This window comes from Cyprinus carpio, chromosome A2, assembly GCF_018340385.1.
Source record: "Cyprinus carpio isolate SPL01 chromosome A2, ASM1834038v1, whole genome shotgun sequence".
NCBI classification, from domain to species: Eukaryota; Metazoa; Chordata; class Actinopteri; order Cypriniformes; family Cyprinidae; genus Cyprinus; species Cyprinus carpio.
The window spans coordinates 3,976,876-3,995,979 of record NC_056573.1 but is presented as its reverse complement, the minus strand read 5'-3'; the positions used below and the strand labels follow the sequence as shown (position 1 = coordinate 3,995,979).

The 19,104-nt window shown below is 38.6% G+C and overlaps 1 protein-coding gene across 1 annotated transcript; it reads left to right on the top strand.

Annotated features, from left to right (window-relative positions):
* The first annotated feature begins 1,758 nt into the window (after positions 1–1,758).
* On the top strand, positions 1,759–18,446 carry wnt3a (wingless-type MMTV integration site family, member 3A). The gene is made up of 4 exons (XM_019115647.2): positions 1,759–2,162; positions 8,964–9,205; positions 14,584–14,849; positions 15,165–18,446. Exons 1-4 carry the CDS (start codon positions 2,089–2,091, stop codon positions 15,642–15,644), a joined length of 1,062 nt encoding a protein of 353 aa, XP_018971192.1. The 5' UTR covers positions 1,759–2,088; the 3' UTR covers positions 15,645–18,446.
* The last annotated feature ends 658 nt before the right edge of the window (positions 18,447–19,104 follow it).

The window sequence follows — 19,104 nt, the reverse complement described above, 5'->3', positions numbered from 1 at the left end:
AAAAAAAAAAAAAAAAATGGCACCAGACATTATTTTTGGGTAAACTATTCCATTAATGAATATCTAATCCAAAGAAATTAACTTTCTCATTCAACACAGGCGAGTCACTTATTACAACACAGAGGCATTCAAAATAACTTCCAGAAATCACTAGTTTCTGACTTAATGGCAGTTAATGTCTGTCATACCAGGAAGCTGATTTGTCAGGGAGAGATATTTCACCGTGCATATATATATCCCAAGGCTTTCTTCATTACAGACGGGGTTCTTAGGTTTACTGATTGTAGTACTTCACAAATCACAATCAAGTAATCTGTCGTTATTTTTGTGAAGCATTAGGGACTAAATCTTGTCTATCTATTATATAACATTTATTTTCCATTAGAGGGCATAGGTTGGTCAGGTCAGATGTTAATAGCAACATTGACAGCTTTAGACAGAGAACATTCACTGGCACTGAAGATGTGGAAGAAATGACATTTGATGGTTATGGACGGTACTCAATGTGTCAAAACAGGCTATTTACTTCATTTCAAATATTGTGCTGAGCAACTTGAAGAGCAACTTAGAGTCTGATGCTGCTTATTGCCACTAGATGGAGACATATGAAACAGAAATGTGTTTGAACGCAGTCCTGTACATGGGCTGTAACTCATTAGCTGCAGTCGTTAATTAAAGTACGAAAATATTATACACGAGTTGTTAAGAAATGGTTGAAACGACTCAGATGTGAAGATGACATCGTGAAAGTATTTTTATCAATATATTGTGAACACAGGTCAATGCAGCCAGTCATCATTAAAAGTCTCTATGACCTTTGAAGAAATTTAAATCTTTGAATATTTGACTAGTGTCCTGTTGAAATATGCAGTTTTATTAACAGTTGATCAATAGTTATTTAACAGTTAATAGTCGGAAAGAATTCTCTGATTAGATCTGCAAGTTACTCATTACATTTTAAGACTTTATGATGAGGGAGAATTCATCAGCATTTCCTGTTCACTCGATGTGAGCTTCTCCTTTAGATCTCTGTGAAGGACCTGCTCCTCCGCAAACCGCATCTGAGCAGGTGTGAGGAGGATCAATGCATATGAATACACACGACTAACACACTTCCGATCTGAAAGACGACACGTGCTTGGAAGGAACTGACTCTGAAACTTATTGCAACTTCTGCAAATAAAAAGAAAGTTTACTGTTTGGCGAAAAACAGCATTATAACCTATAGCTATTATTGTATTACTGTAAGAAAGTTTATGATTTTTTTTATTATGATTATCAATAGTCAGTTTTGATCAATTTATGATCTCAGATTTAGGCAAACGTACCGTTTCATTTAAAGTTTTTATAAGATGGACAGATCCTGATTAGTTTGATACTCAAAATTGCAGTGCATTTTATATTAAGGAAAGAAAACCAATACCTGCAAAATAATTCATGCTGTTACTCCTTCCGTAATGTAGCTTTTAAACATTTATTTAAAAAAACAGGTGGAATTTATTTATTTTTAAAAATAACAAAACAGCTTGATTGGAATCATTTGAACACAGCGAAGCAAGCAATAGGCTACTGCAAGAAAAAACTAACACAAGGCAAACAAGCAATTCACACGTTTTCATTTTCGCGTATGAGGGGCTTTAAACCGGGGGGTGAAATCCGGACAGGTTGTTATAGCTACCCGATCCACAGGGGTCCCCCCACCCACCCTTAGACAACCTTATATATATAACACAAAAAGCATGTCCCAATAACTATTAAACCAGTGCGTGTCCCGAGCGTCTGCGGTTCAGGCTGACTGAGTGACTCTATCATCAGAATTTCGCCTGTGGCAGAAGCCTGTGATTGGGTCCGAACGCAGAGCTGCTCCCAACTTTAACATGCGCCTCATGAACGCGCGCAGGAGAACGCTGTAGGATTATCGGGGAGAAATATCGCTCATCATCACCTCGCGTTTTCTCACTGACACGCGGGCGAGTGTGTGCGCGCGCGTGCATGTGAGCGTGTGTGTGTATGTGTGTGTGTGCGTGTGTGTGTGTGTGCGTGCGTGCGTGTGTGTGTGTGTCTGTTTAAGCCTAACTTTTTAAAAGGATGATATATCTTGGATATTTCCTGTTTCTTTTTTGTGGGATCACGCGTGTCATGGCAAGTTACCCGATATGGTGGTAAGTTTTATGAGTTCTTTAACCTTTCTATGTTAAATACAATGAGTTTGGTAGTCTAGAAATGGTAAATGACAAGCTTTCAACTTGAAATTGAAAATGTCTAAAACCGGTATTAATATGATGATCGGTGACTCTATCTATCTATCTATCTATCTATCTATCTATCTATCTATCTATCTATCTATCTATCTATCTATCTATCTATCTATCTATCGTGCACCTGTTAATCGTTCTGTAAGTACACTGCAGGGTCAACTTTTGTCAACATAGACCTATAATATGTGTAACTGTCCAATTTATTAATTAAAACGTTCGATTCATTCATTAAAATTGTTAGTATAATTAGTTATTTTCGAATACTTCAAGGTTTACCAATTGAAAAAATTCTCAATGATTCAGAAGTTGAGTTTTTGTAATATTGGACGTCAAACCGGCTATCTTTAAATAAAACCCAAGTGAGAAAAATGATAGGTTATTTCCACTACGCGTTTTTTATAATAAATCAATGCTGTTAATGTAGCTGTTCAATAAGTTTCGTTAATCAGAGATTTCGCTTTTGCTGAATTGATTCAAATTAGGCTTATGCATATTCGATTTTAGTTGTTATATTTTTATCATCATTATTCTAAATGCTTTTGAACACTTAGTTGTAATTATTGTATTTTAAATAGGCCTAAACCACTTACTATAATAATGACCATAAAGGCGATTGTAGCTGGTGAGGTTGGAAAATGATTTTAAACAGATCTAATTGATTGTTAAGAATATGAAGATTTGCATTATCACTTGAGAACATATTTTTTAAAAATTCACTGGAATTCTCAATGTATTTCTTCACATATATTCTCTCAAAATAACTTCATGCTTGTACAAAAAATGTAAAGTTCAGAACTGACACAGCAAACATTCGAGGTGTTCTCCACCGATTTCACTCACACACCTAAAAGATCATTGTTCCAGGGAGGAAGACAATAAAGCTGAGTTTTCTCAGTGGTTGTAAAAGCTGTAATTGAGTAGGTCATTAGTCACAGTCCAGGCTGCTCTTTTTTGTTAATTGTTGTCTGTCTGACCCTCTTGAAATTTTAAAAGCTCTGCTTTCCTTCTCATTCACAATGTCAGTTCAGAGAAAAGCATCCAGAAACTTCAGTTGCTTGTTATGAGCCGCCAGCCCTTGTGGAAAAAGATTGTGCTTAATTGAATTGAATGTACACTTGTTAGGTACTTCAAATCTTACAAGTATATTTTTATATTTAAATAAAGGCCCACTCTTAAAGAAAATACACTTTCTTGACTTTATTTCAAAAGACGTTAAAGTACACATTTAAAAAGTGCAATGAACATTTTAACGTTTTAATAATGTTTTTAATAATCTTTTGATGTTTTAAGTGCTAACTAACAAAGTAAAGCACATGTAAAGTACGTGGTTATAATTGTAACTGTAGTGCAGTTATTAAAAATAGTTATTTGATACATTTAAAGTTAATATATTTGTGCAAATTACATCATAATTAATGTGTAATTAAAAATACGTTTAAATACATGACATACAAGTTTCAATAGAAATTACATTAAAGTAGCCTATATTTCAATTTACAGTAAATGCTTGCCAGTACTTTAAACATTTGTACACTTTGACCATATTTCAAAGACAATAAAAGTAATTATGGAATTAAATATAAAGATGTACTTAATTGGGTCAAACCCCTCTTAAATTCAACTAACTGCATTTAATATAAATTTAACCTTTCATTTAATTGCAAATAACATGCAATTAGGTTTCTGAACACAATGCAATGTTTTCAGAAACCCAATTAAATATGTTCTTTTAAAAGTGTGATTTTTAACTATATGCACACTTTTTAAAAGTCGTGCTTAAGTGTTCTTCTGTTTTAAGTTTGGGGTGTGATATACAAGTACAGAACATTTACCATCAAGGTATAAAACTGTCAATTAATCAATGCAAAAAGCTACAAAAACACAGGTATACAGCTAACCAGCACCATCAGTACAGCTGTCAAGCTTCTGTTTTTTCAGCTCCAGCCTCAACTTCACCTTCATGTTAAAATGTGAGTTAAAAGTTAGAAGTATCAGAAAGTGTCAAGTTTGACCTAGATCAGTCTATACTGTTTGTTTTTTATTCTTTTTTATGTGAAATGTACTGCCTCACTTTGTTTGAAAAGACTGCTTCTGACTGAATCTGCCAGTTTAAACAATAAATGAAGATTGTTCATTATTTTTCCCAAGAAACAAGCCACAGAGTTTCGGTTTCCCCTAACAGAAGGTGCATATACGTGAACACTCATAACTTAGCAGAGTGGCCTGCGGTTCTTCAGCTGAGAGAGTTATGTGATATGATAACCTGCAGTCATGACCGCGGTGATTTAACACAGGACTGCTGATGTCCAGAGGAGACCTGGACAGTACAGGTGTATATATACATATACTGTTGGACAACGTTTTGCATGGTAGCACTGTGAAGGTGGTTTTTGATGTGGGTCAGGTATAGAGACCAGGTTCATGGTTTCCTGCATCTCTTCATGACATAGTGTTGCCTGACTGCACCTCCACCCCGCACTCCACCTTAAAAGATAAATACCTGGAGGTGAAAGCTTGCCGCACATTCCTTCTCCAAAACACTTCTCTCTTGATGTCAAAGTCGGCTCTGTGGCCCTAGGGCCTACAAGTAAAGTGGTAGTTCAGAGGTGCACTGCACTTGCTTGGGCTTGCTGAAATATGCATTAAAACCTAGACTGGATACAGTGAGCAAATATATCTAAGACTCCAAAGCAAAAGGAATCTTCATTTCTGTCCTTTTGTCTTTTAATTGCCTGTCTTTAAGAGATTTCGGGGAGGTTAAGACGGTACTGTTCTTCCAGGGTGGATGGTGGATGTCAGTTGGTCATCGCTAAAATATGAAAGTATGGAATATCGCTAAAATATGAAAATATGAAATATGAAAGTTTGGCACAAGCTTGGTTCAAAGAATGAGTTTCACACGCCTGATGCAAATAAATGCTTGTATTGCATTTGATTCTATCTACATATTCTTTAAGAAATACCAGCTTATCCAATCTCAGTGCAGTGACAATGAATTCGTTTTGGCCAAATGTGCTTTTATTTGTATTTAGAGGCCCCGAGTTCTCTGTTCTTACTAAATGATGGTGATCTCAGTATCATGAGCTACAACAGATGACGGGGCAGACACACGCCCAAGACAGCTGAGCACGAGGACATGTCACTGAAACACCTGTTCACCTCACTCAGCGGTGGTGACGTCTCAAATTCATCAGCTTCTGGCAAAGTGCAATACCAAAGTATGAGGTGCTGATTCTAGCCATCAGCAGAGCCTATTAATTATCACTTTAGTCTTGACTGCAGTACACCTGAAGACCTTAATCAAGGCTTACCTGTGGAGAAATGATTGTAAAGTAGCCTCTCTTGGTGTTTTGGAAGAATATAATGACACTTTTGAATGCCATAAAAAAATAAAGAAAGAAAGAAATAAGAAATTATGAATCTCATTTACAGCTCAATTGAAAAATCAATGTGAAAAAACAATGTACTCATAATGATTTGTTGTACTGCTTAATTTAAATAAACATCATTGCATTACACTTTAGTTTTTTTTTTTTTCTATAATTCATCTTAAGAATTACAGTAACCAAGATGTAGAATCACTGGAGAATCACTAATAAGAATAATGGTGATTACAAAAATAAATAAATAATGATAATAGTAATAATAATAATAATTTGATTTTGGGGTTAAATGCAATGCGAAAAACGTCCCGTGCCATTGGTTTGAGAGGCTACTTGGCCCCTGAGGCAAAGGACTGACAAAGGGTAAGGAAAGGTCAAATTGTAATAGGAATTACTTAGTGAACAAATCCTCATAGTTTCGCTGCACCCTGCTAGATGAGGTCTGGATCTTCTCTCGGGCCAGTTTCATTCAAGTTCCCTCTTGTTCTGTGCTCCCTTAGACTTTAAAGTAAAATTCAGATTTAGCTCCTTACCGAGAAATATGTAAAAAGACTCACAGTAAAATAATGCCAGGGATCAACTTATGCAAAGCATAACCTACTGAAGTCAGTTTAAACAAGAGCCGTCATAGAAAGACAACAAAGAGTTCACCATGCAGGAGAAAGACAACGAAGCTGTCAGCAGTGGCTAGTATGCGTACTTCTTTCTTTAACATTTCTCAAGTATAATTCAGTTCAAGTGCTTTCTGTACTCTTTTAAAAAAAATCCAAAAGATGTACTATAATCACACACAATGAAATTAATGCTTTAGGCCAACATGGTTGATCTAAGCCATCGTTCATTTCCTTTACAGTCAAGATCAATAACTTCCCTCTCAGAACAATGGATGACAGGAAGTGTTGTGGAATGCAGCAGGTATAGGAAGCGGTTGGTGGCGCATCAGCTGATGAGGGAGTGTCTAATCGCTGCGGGTCAGGGGTCACTGAGGGGTCCTTGTGTTGTGATCAGTAATCGGCTCATAACACAGGTCAACACGCACAGCTAATTGAGACTGCTCACACCTTCACCGACACGTCACTTTCATTTTAACTGTAAACATTAAAATGTGTTAATATGTATTATTAAAATATGTTAATATTTAATATCCAAAATTAGGGCTGATTGTCGTTACGTTTCATCAGAATGAGTGCAATTTCACATAGGCACAAATCACAAGAATGTCAACTCGCATGGTTTACTTGCAGATTTAGTCACTGCAAGCACAAACGAACGAGTGAAAGAAAACAGATGTCTGTATTAGACTTTCATTGATCAAAACTCTTGACATCTGGCAACCGCAACCATGAAAGCATGTGGAAGCTTGTTACCGATGCGAGATAACACTAATGTTGTTACGAATAAATCGGTTACTGAATAAAAACAAATATCACTGACGACTAATAAATCAAGAAAAACCGAAATCGTGATCACAATTAAAATAGGATTCATTGTGCAGCCCTATCCAAAATGTTTGTTATATTAAAAATAAATTAAATAAAATATACACATATTCACTTTACACACTCACTATTGAGTTATATTTTTTGTTGTTGTTTCTCTAAAATATTGTGACTTTTAAAAATCTTATTTCTGAAATCATGAGAGGTGTTGCGAGATGCGTCTTGTTCTTAACATGAGTTGATAGCATATCAGATACACTACTTTAAGCCTTGTATTAATTTATCATAGTTAAGATAGAGTTAGTATACAGATTATGTTATATTTGAAACTGATGACAACAAAGTAGAAAAACAGTAGCAAAACCCCTAGTACCACAGCAGTGTAAACTTTCCACAGCAGTGTAATGGAAACTCTGAATTGTAACTGAAAAGCATGTCAGCACATGAGTTGCATCTGAGAAGTGCGTCATCAAAGAATGGTCGAGTTCAAACTAACATAAGTCAAGCATCCTCTGATGCTCAGCCAGACCAGTGCACATTGTGTCATCACAGCAAGCCACAGACTTCTTTCACTTTTGGACAGTTTAAGGAAGTCGTGGCCCTTGATGACGAGGTACCTGTCCCGCACTGTGAATCCTTGATTAGTACACTGCTCCCGTCTCAGCTGGGTCTTTCATGTTTGTTTACCACTTAGCAACGTGTTATGGCTTTATCCGAACCCCTCCCACAAAGCAAAAGATCTTCAATGCCTATGACAGGTTCAAACAACACAACATTAAAAAAAAAAAAAAAACATATACAATGCCAAGTGTTAGATTGATCTCCTCATTTTAGGACATGGAGTCCATCCACACTTGCTACATTTTGATCCGATAATTGTTCAAATTACACTCTTCTGGCTTTTTCAGCTAACTTGCAAATGATACACCCGTGATAATGCTGTAAATAGGAGTAGTTAGTAAAGGAGGGTCTCTGCTTTGAGCAAAATTAAGCTTATTTTAAATTCTGACTGAAAATACCAGCATCAAATGTTCTGGTTTGGATCCAGCATGGGACACGCTACTGTGCTGCTATGTCCCAACAGGCCTCTTAACTAAACCAGTGAGAATACCTTGGTAAACATAACCAGCGGGCAAGTATCACTGATGATTAAGCTTAATAAATTGAGATTGAAACTGAAAGATGACTCGTCGTGCAGCCCTATACCTGAACAGAACAAACACTGAACTGACTTGATTTGAATAATGGCACTATTTTCTTTTAGAGCTGCTTTATAGCAGAATCAGAACTGTCTCAATAAGCTGAGTTTACATATATTATTTATATATATATTCTTGTTTATCGCTGTTGAAGCTGCTTTGACACAATCTGTATTTTATAAAGCACTATAGAAATGAAGGTGACTTGAATTAAACCATCAGTGCCAATGCTAATGAACAGGTCCATCAGCTAGACCAGCAGCAGAACAGCATGAATTCTGTTCTAAACTGGTCTCTGTGGCTATGCATTGTGGATTTTTTGTTAAATCTGGTGCATTGATCAGTTTGTCGTTATTCAAGACAACATTCATATTTTAGGTAGCATGAAGTTCAGCAAATGCAAGAAATATAATTACAATTACGGTCATACTTTATTTTAAAGGCCAATTCTCACTAATAACTACAAAAAAAAAATATTAAGAGCTAAAATGTAACTACATGGATTTAACAAGGATTAAGGATTAACTACGACTTTTGCCAAAAACCACAAATAACAACTACTAACCCCAAATATAATTACAATTACGGTCATACTTTATTTTAAAGGCCAATTCTCACTAATAACTACGACTTTTGCCAAAAACTGTACCGGTCAACTGCTAACCTCCATGTTTTCCTCGGCAGGTCTCTGGCGGTGGGACACCAGTACACTTCTCTGGGTACTCAGCCCATCCTGTGCAGCTCAATTCCTGGTCTGGTACCCAAACAGCTCCGCTTCTGCCGTAACTATGTGGAAATCATGCCTAGTGTGGCAGAGGGGGTGAAAATCGGCATCCAGGAGTGTCAGCATCAGTTCCGAGGCCGCAGATGGAATTGCACGACTATTAATGACAACCTTGCCATCTTTGGACCAGTGCTGGATAAAGGTAGGCCTACAATAAGAGAATCAATGCGAATCAATCGAGTAATTGTAACCTGATCAAGAAAATAAACCTTGGTTGGTCAGACAAGGCCTGCCATTGAAATTATGAGTCAAAATGGTGAAACTGTCAACTGTAAACACATACAGTTTGTCTGTAACAGTTTACCAACTCACCACCAAGAAGAATGTCTTTGTTTTTCGTAATATCAAAATGGTGTTTAATGACTAAGCTTAGCAACTAGCAGATACATTGATTAAAAATCAGCTGAAAGCAATAGTTGTTTCATTGTAAAAGCATGTTGTTTTTATGCTTTTTTCCTGATGAAAAATGTCTATTGACATTAAAAATTATCTAGGAATCTCAGATTCTACGTTTTGAAGACTGGAGAACAGGAATGTGATCTGCCTTTATACACCCCATAATGAAAGCTAGCTTGAAAATCATATTTCACTTATTTGTATTCAGTGACTATGTAACATTATGACTTCTCAATTACAACAAAAGTCCCTGTCTGCACACAGCTGAGATTACTCTGTTGTTCTGTGCACATTATTTAATTGCTGCTCTCTAATCCCACTCTCAATGGGCATTAATCAGGTGCACTGGACTATGACAGTTTGTACAGATGTCGTGATGCACACGTGTAAAGTGGGTGGGATGTGTTTTGTTTGTTTCTGTCAAAGGGAATCCCCACATTTCTCATTGTGTTTGTCCCGGCACAGTAAAGGTAATGCATCTCACAGCAGCAACACGCTGACGTTCCTAACAGGCATTTCAGAAGTATCTCAGCGTGTGTGTAACACACACACACATTAACAGACATACTTCACCGTGCGCTCAAATGGATTACATTGCCAGCTTGTGTGTTTGTCTAAAGCGAAGTTATGAATGTGTTGTTTTGGTCTGTAATCAGTTCGGATTCTTGTGGCACAAGTCTGTGCATAACACAGAACAGTTTAGGGTTATGTAGATTTAACAACAAGAGGTGGCTTTTTCAGCAGAAAATCCAAATCAACTGTTTCTTAATGACTAGACTAGATGGCTTCATTACAGAAATGTATATTTTGCTAAGGTGAGCATCATTATTGCTATTACTCATATTAAACAACTGTAACTTGACAAGATACTTATAAAATTTGATGTGAATGACATTTGTGTGGGGGTTAATAATTTTGGTCACATTTTAGTTTGGGGACCGGTTCTCAATATTAACTATTAACTATGATTTTGCTTCAATAAACTCCTAATTAGCTGCATATTAATAGTTAGGAAGGTAGTTGATAATTTTAGGTATGGGGTAGAGATTAAGGGATCTAAAATATGGTCATGAAGAAAAAGACATTAATACAGTATGTGCTTTATAAGTACTAATAAACAGTCAATATGCTAGTAATATTCATTCAGTTAATAGTGAGAATTGCTCCTTAAAATAAAGTGTTAAGAAAGGCCACAATTAAGTACATAAATTATTCATATTTAAATGACAGTACCTTAGTAATATTTTGTTTTATCATATCCAAAAAAAAAAAAAAAAAAAAAAAAGAAAAAGAGCATCTTAGTCCTTTTTTTTGTGTGTGTGTGTGGGGGTGGGGGGGGGGGGGGGGGGGGGGGGGGGGGGGGGGGGGGGGGGGGGGGGTTATAAGCTGTGTGTGCAATATAATATTCCAAAATAGCAATGTGACATTTTTTCACACAACACCACTACACTTTGTAAGCACCTTGCGAATTAGCTACTGGAGAAATTACTCAGTTATTAAAACAGCTGAGCTATTGTACAGAAGGATATAGTTCGGTTTTTAAATTGTTACTCCTCAGCACTGCACTCAGTGGATATTGCTCTGGCATGTTGAGATTTGGAGAGAGTATATGAGAAGCGTTTGGCCTCCGGTTGCTGTTTTTATTCCCCTCTCATTATGAAAAAGTTATATAAATTCAAAGCTGTATCAGTTTAGCCCTCTCACAGTGTCCAGGAGAAATGAGCGGTCAGGGTACGAGGAGCCAGAGTGCATCAAGGGGCCGCAGGTGGGATGAATAGTGATAACCGGTTACGGCGGGAGGTGGTGTCAGCCATGCCAACTGCTTTTAATAAACTCTCAAGCAATTGTTACATTGATGGAGAGGGCTTGAGCCCAAGCTGGCCATTGATGATGGGAGGACTACTCAGGTCTTCTCCATTGTAGTGTTAATAGCCACTCCATATCCCCTGCTGTTCCCCCTCCTCCGGTCTAAATTGAAGGGGAGATTGGTCAGGGACAGGGGTGATAGGGGTTTGAACCAGGTCAGTCATCGGGGTCCAGGGGTGGCTTTAGTAAATCATTTTGATTGGATTAAAGCTTCTGAAGCTCTTAATAATGTGAGAGGTCAAAGCAGGCAGATTAAGTGCTTTGTTGGGGGCGGTTTAAGGGCCGCTTCGAAGCTCAGAAGCTTTTCACAGAGCTTAGAGAAGAGCACCTCTCACTTTCGCTCCTTTGTGACTTGTGTTGTCACTTTTGCGGAGCCAGTGCTATTGTACGCTGGTGTTAATGTCTGGGGCGCAGACGGATGTGCGTCGGTTTCCTCTTCTGTTTTGTGCTGGGCTGAATGGAGCGCTGATCTTTAATAGGTCTTCAGCGGCTTGTTACCGACAATCACACAGCTGTCTGAGATCTGATCTGGCACTTTCAGCAGATGTGGATGGTGTTTCCTCAGCATTCAACATTCAGAAATGTACTTTCTCCTATCCCTGCTTTATATGCAGTGGCAGTCTGGCCCTGTGGGGCTATAAGAATATGTTCTGTTTGTTTAAGCATCCCGATCAACCTGACACTGGCTCAACTAATGATGTAACTTAGGACAGGTGACAGATGGGGGAGGGGATTGGAAACCTGTCTGAAATCGCCATTATATTTAAAATTCTGGGCAGAAAGTGCACCTTTAAAGGCCTTTACTTTGATATTTTTACTGACCATTTGACAGCTTTCTTTGGTTACTTCACAAACTTATGCATGGAAAGTCAGGTTTGCCACCTAGCTTTGCTCGCTTTGCACCTCTCTTAAATCTGTGTATATGTGTTGCATTGTTTTGCAATGGTAAACTACCTCTCCAATCTCATCCTCATCTATCTACTTCACAGTGCTGCCTCGGGCCACGTCTACATCAATGCTCATTAATTTACATAAACCAATGTGTCAAAACACGGCCCACTGGAATCCGCGATGAAAGGAGAGTCAGCGCAGGTGTTCTGGAAGAGTTTGCTGAACACACCTACAGCAGATAATGTTGCCAGTAGCATGCAAGCTGTAATTGGACACCAGAATTAACTTGTTCTTAATGTCACTCGAGATTTTTGTTGTTACTGAAATCAGACCGTTCAACTGAAAAGCGGTGACTGGACAGATTTTGTGGCCTTTTACATACATTGTCTTACCATCATACTGTTTTGTGATATTTGTTCAAAACAGCCTTTCCTTGCAATTTCCTCAGACATTTAACAAGCAATAAAATTACATCTGGGTGTCAAGGAAAGCCTTTTCACTGGAATCCCTCAGGGGTATCCACCATGTTGCCCACCAACACAAAATGAAGTAAAGGAATCCCATGACTCTTAATGCTAACGCCCTCACCTAAACCAACTTTTCATGAGGTCAGGCTACCCAGGTTATGACCTCTGCCCTCAGGAGGAGAAACTGTTACAATTTAGGATGTACTGAGAGCACCGTGTCTTTCATCAAAAATGCATGTTTAACCGTGCCGGGGGAAGTCTGCTCACCAGTATATCATTAACTCTGCCCAAGAAAGAAAGAATTTGGGTGTGGCAAATGGAGTTGATGGTGGGACCTTAGCCCCGCCTCCTGCTGGGCCCAACTCACCACACAATATCTGGGCGACCATAAGATTAACCCAGAGAGAAAGCTCCTTTCACAATTCACACGCCCTTTAGATGGTTTTACGAAACCATTTCAATGGGGATTTCCCCGTCTGCCGACAAGTGGGGTCTGGCCAATGCATAGTTCTCTGTTGCTATGACTTAACTTGGTCCCCACTTATCACTGGCAAGGGCAAATTTCATATAAAATATCGGGGGGCTTTTGTGTGTGTAATTCACCGTGACAGTGGCAGCACAATGAGGGATTCAGGGTCCCAGCAGGTAACAGGGACCACTTGCCATGTGAGGGTCCAGCAAAGTTAGACAGAAGGTGGGGCAGCAACTGTTGTCACAAAAATCAGTCTAATCTAGCGTCACCTGCATTCTTTTCTCAGGTAAAGACACCCTACCACTCTGAAGTGTCTCCGTATCTCCCATTCATCCATTCTTCCTCTGGATATTAATCTGCCCCCACTTTCCCCCAATGCTGTCTCTCCTTTATTCCCCCAACCCGTCTACCATGTTATTGCCAGCCAGCTGTATTTGACCCACATTTTATTGGCTTCCTGATCATAAAACACAGGTCACTCAGTGGGTTTTAAATTGTAGTTGAATGGACCTTTCAGACCCAACTATTTGTACCCCCAACTTCAATGTGATTTAGTTGATGGATATTGAAGCACAAGTTGCTAGTTTGAGCAAGAGGAAGCAAAGGCATCTGTGCTACAGATAAAGACCATCAACTGATGTTTTAATATTTTTGTAGTCAGGAACAAAGAAGCATCATTTTGGATGGTAATTTCAATCAAAACTTCCGAAGGATTAGCATTGTGGAATAAAAAAAGTCTGATGACTTTTGCAACATCATTATCTCTAGGCTTGATTTCTCCAACCAGTTGAAACCTGCAACAAAGGAAGACTTGATTCACAGTGTCTCTGTAGCCATTTCCTCTCTCCTGCAAGTACAAAAATACACAAGACCACAGAGTATTCATCAAAATTACCAACCCTCATTAGCTGTCTGTTGGAAAGCGCTTTTAAGTTTGTATGGGGTCTTCGTCAGCAAGAATCGTCACAAAATCCCCAGTTAGACAGAATGTTGGGTCATCTTTGAGATTATAATCAACCTAAACTTGCATTCTTCAAATTAATTCTGAAAGTAACGCGTTGGGTCTTGTAACCACAATTCGACAGTGAGTCTTAGCTATGAGTAATGCCCCACCTCAGAGTTGCTTAATTGAGTCTTTCTAATTATAGACTTGTCAGCCTTGTATTTACCTCATCTGGAAGGATATGTCTGGTCTTCCCTGACTCATTCTTCAATAATGCGACACCATGTCCACAGTGAGACCTGAGGGAACTGCCTTACCTACAAATACAAACACACTCATAAGTGCTTAGATGTTTAATTAAATTAAGCGTTTTAATAGTAACAATAATGTCAGGACAGATAACTTTTATATCTTGCAAATAACCAATAACTTTGATAGACATCCTGAGGTATAACATATGCTTGTCTCTCTGTCCATTTCCATAGCCACTCGAGAATCAGCATTTGTCCATGCAATTGCCTCAGCGGGGGTAGCTTTCGCTGTGACGCGGGCTTGCTCTGAGGGCTCCGCCACCATCTGCGGCTGTGACACGCGGAGGAAAGGACCGCCAGGTGAGGGCTGGAAGTGGGGTGGCTGCAGTGAGGATGTGGAGTTTGGCAGCATGGTATCCCGAGAGTTCGCTGATGCTCGTGAGAATCGTCCAGACGCTCGCTCAGCTATGAATCGTCAAAACAACGAAGCTGGACGTGTGGTGAGCACTTTTTTACTGCTGAAAATACCAAAATGCTTTTTCACACTAGTTCTGGTTAGCTTAGTCTGCTTGCTGGTCAATTAGTTTATGCTCAGAGGTAGTATATGCTCAGGTTAGTTTATGCTCCATGCTGGTGAACAAGCAAGTCTTACTATTCAAAAAAGTTACGAATGCCTGGTCAGGAAACCAAGGGACCAACATCCAAATGCAGAAGCGCTGTCTTTCTTGAACTGCTCTTGTGGTAAATAAATAAATACATAAATAAAGCTTAATATCATTGCTAAGATCAATATTCTGTTTTCCTTTTCCCCCTAGACAATCACTGACCACATGTACCTGAAATGTAAGTGTCACGGCCTTTCGGGCAGCTGTGAGGTGAAAACCTGCTGGTGGTCGCAGCCTGACTTTCGGGTTATAGGTGACTACATGAAGGACAAGTATGACAGTGCATCAGAAATGGTGGTGGAGAAACATCGGGAATCGCGAGGCTGGGTCGAGACCTTACGACCGAAGTACACCTTCTTCAAGCCCCCTACCGAAACTGACCTTGTCTACTATGAAAGCTCACCTAACTTCTGTGAACCCAACCCAGAAACCGGCTCCTTTGGCACCCGCGATCGTATATGTAACCTGACATCACATGGTATCGATGGCTGCGACTTGCTCTGTTGCGGCCGAGGCCACGACACTCAAACTGAGAAACGCAAGGAGAAATGCCACTGCATTTTTCACTGGTGCTGCTACGTGAGTTGCCAGGAGTGTACACGAGTTTATGATGTCCACACCTGCAAGTAAGAAACCACCAAACCAAAACCAGATTGGACCAGACATTTGGGGTTGTGAACATGCAAGGGCCTTTTGTCCAAAACTTGTGGACTGAGTTGAATTGAGTTGTTTGTGGTTCCACTAATAAGATAATCACCAAAAAGGGATACAGTGGACAGTGAAGTAATTCTAGAACACTTTCAAAGAATGCTGTTTCAACAAACAAAAAGAAAAACCCATAAAGGCTTGGTTCTCCATTGTTGAGGACAAATACAGGATTGTGGCTCAGCTCTGGAAGGGACTTATCATTTCCAGTCTGATACAGGAGGGGATAAGTGATGCATCAGATTACTAGAGGCCCTTGGGACCTTGACCAATTGTGTCACAAGGAAAGAACAGAAACCTTTCAAAGGGAGAGGTTTTGTAGGCACGTGGCAGCAAACCCAGATGGGTCAACTTTGTAACAGCAAATGCAGCACAAACTGAATACCAGGGTTTGCCCACAAGCGCCTCTGATAGTTGCATTATTAACGATAGCCTTACTACTAACACCATTAAAGAAGCTATTTGTATCTTTTTAAAACAAAGTGCATTCCAACATTCCTGAATACCAGCAAACAACCGATTAACAAATTTCTTTACGAAATAATAATACATGTCATGTTGTCTCTGTGTGTAAGACCAAACACTGAACTTATGCATTAGGTTGAGTTTATTGTAAGTTACTAGCGTTACGAATGCACTTGTGAATGTCCATGCATTGTCTATAGTCATTGTTATCTTGATATGATTTTAGAACTCATCGCAGTTGTTTAGAGTGCCATTATACTTATACTTGATTGCTTGGTCCAAACCAGAGTTCAGTTGCTCGCCTTTTTCCCTGCCCCTACTGGATTGTGTTTACACTGTATTTTTGGGTCCAAACGGTGGTAAACGTGTGTCATCAAAACAGCAGCTGTTTTCCCCTGTTGCTAGATAACTACTTAGGAGAAGGCTGCAAAATGGACAGCATTTCTCAGTTTTGTACATTGGTTTTTTAACCATTGGGCTGGTTTCAATAGAGTTAACACAGAATGGCACTTGAGTCTGTCTGCCGTGAATATATTGCAAAGGTTCCAAAGAACAATCACATAATTTGACTATATTATACAGGTTTACTTAAGCGATGTAGGACGATTGGGTTAAAATCTGCAGTGAATTTAACTTGTGGACTCGTACCACCTTAGTTCAGAAAGCAGCAATCACATCATCCAAACAAGCTGAAATCTGACTTCAAACTAACCCAGTTGTGCACCAGAAGTGCTAGAGTGAAAGCACCCAGTTTTCCCCAAAGATCAATAATCTACGACAGCTAAAACAAGCAGATGTGAGCACTTCTATCTTCAAATGAAACATGATATTCATTTTCCTTATTTGTGTGTGACAATATTAATGATATTTCACAAACAGAGAGGTCCACTACATTTCAGAATGATTATGCAAGGTAATAGCAAATTTAATAGCCATTATATGTGAATTCATGACCAAAATTAATGTTTTTTTTATTATTATTATTATTCTAACTTTTCCTACATCGTTGTACATGAAAGTTAGCAGCAGTGCAGAAACTAAATGAACTACCCTCATTTATAATGCTGCTAACTAATAACAGGTTTGTTGTTATATTTATGCGTGATTATGTGCTTGTGCATTTGTGTTTCTCAGTGTAAATCTACTGAATGTGTCTTGGTATTTGTATGTACTGTACATTTGTCTGTATATGTGCATGACTCTTTGTTTTCTTCTTTCTGTGAAAGACACTGTGTAAGCATAGTTAAGAACTAAAATGTGAAGTTTTCTACTAATGGAATCTTGATAGAAAGTTTGTGTTCATTAACCAAATAGAGATATTCTAACACTTTTGTGAGTCCCTTTGAACAATAGCTTATAAAACATTTAATGTATGCAAAATAAGATGCATATTGTTTTATTAAAAGCCACATATTTTGACAAAGTAGCATCGAAAAATGATATACAACCAACTTTCTGAAGAAAACATCATACCTATGGTCCATTCACAATTGTGATATTACAGTTAAAAAAAAAAATATTTGTAACTAGTAAACATTCTCTGACTATTAACTATAAGTTGGTCTAATATTGCAGGGAAATGCGAGAAGGCAGAGATAAAACCCCAGCTTATAAAATTCTTTGGCAGACGTTCTTTTCACAGATCTTTCCTCAAAAGAAAATGAACTCAAGTTTCCTCTTGCCTGTCTCACACTGGTTTAATCTCTCATCAATCAGGGATCATTTCAAAGCACATGCTCTGTTCAGTGTTCCACAAAGCTTTATTTAACATAATGATCTGCCCCTAACTACAAAATCAATACTTCAAGTTTTTATGTGTACATCACTGCATCTAAATCTCATTTGTTTGCTTCCACACAGTTTAATTTGTATTCTAAACATGGTCTTAAATTCCAAAGGTTTGAACGGACTAGTTCTCTGTATTTATTTATTTGTTTTTGTTTTTTATTATATACATTATTTTGCTGTAATGTATATATTACCAAGAGTATATATTTGCTGACAAAAGATTATTACTTATGAGGAAAATGTTGTTTTGTGTAACAGTTTTACCAGCAACCAGAATCTGCTGCTGCTTCTTTTTTCACTGACCACATAGGATGCACTGTATCTCCTGCTCTCTGTTATTAGAATTCTAGATGTTAATGTTTTAACCAAATTAAATAAAAAATACTCCTCTGTCATTGACTTTGGATTCAAATGTGTTTTTGCTTTATGGACCCAGATTTGACATTAGACATCAAGTTACATTCCAAAGTTTTATATTTAGGTTTAGGGGTTAGTTCAAATCAAAATATGAGCAACAGCAATAAATAATAATAATAAATTTATTATTTTATAATAAATATATTATATTTAATGCGGCCTTGTGCCCATACTGTTATTCCCACATTTCGAAACGTCTCTCCAAATCGGTCCACTTCATTCCCCTTGTCTCTCACTTTTGGAGGGGGATCTTTTGGCAGATTGGCACTACTGCTAGCATTTCATCAGTATTCAAACCACAGACCAATGGCCAGACCAGCCATCCAAACCAGGATCTCAAATGATGTCTGGTCTCCCGCCCGTCTTCTTGGAATCAGCAGTTGATGTGTGTGGAATATGCCAATAACTTCAGTCCAGGTGTTCATCCAGTGTTGCTGCCGCACCTGAAGGAGGGCCAGAGAGGAAGTGCTACAGAAAGGGGAATGCATGGGAAAAAAAACTCCTGACTGACATCGGACTGTGGTGTCCCGTTACATCTGTGGGCAAATGGTGTAGACCACCACCAAAGACCTGCTTTTTTAAATTACCGGCTGTTACCAGTTCATTAGGGCCATACCCTATCACTACGGTGATCAGTATGGTGGCAGTGCAGCTTCTGCCCCTTCCCCCCTCCCCCCAATGATAGAAGGCTTGCCACCGTTCATCAGTAGGAGGA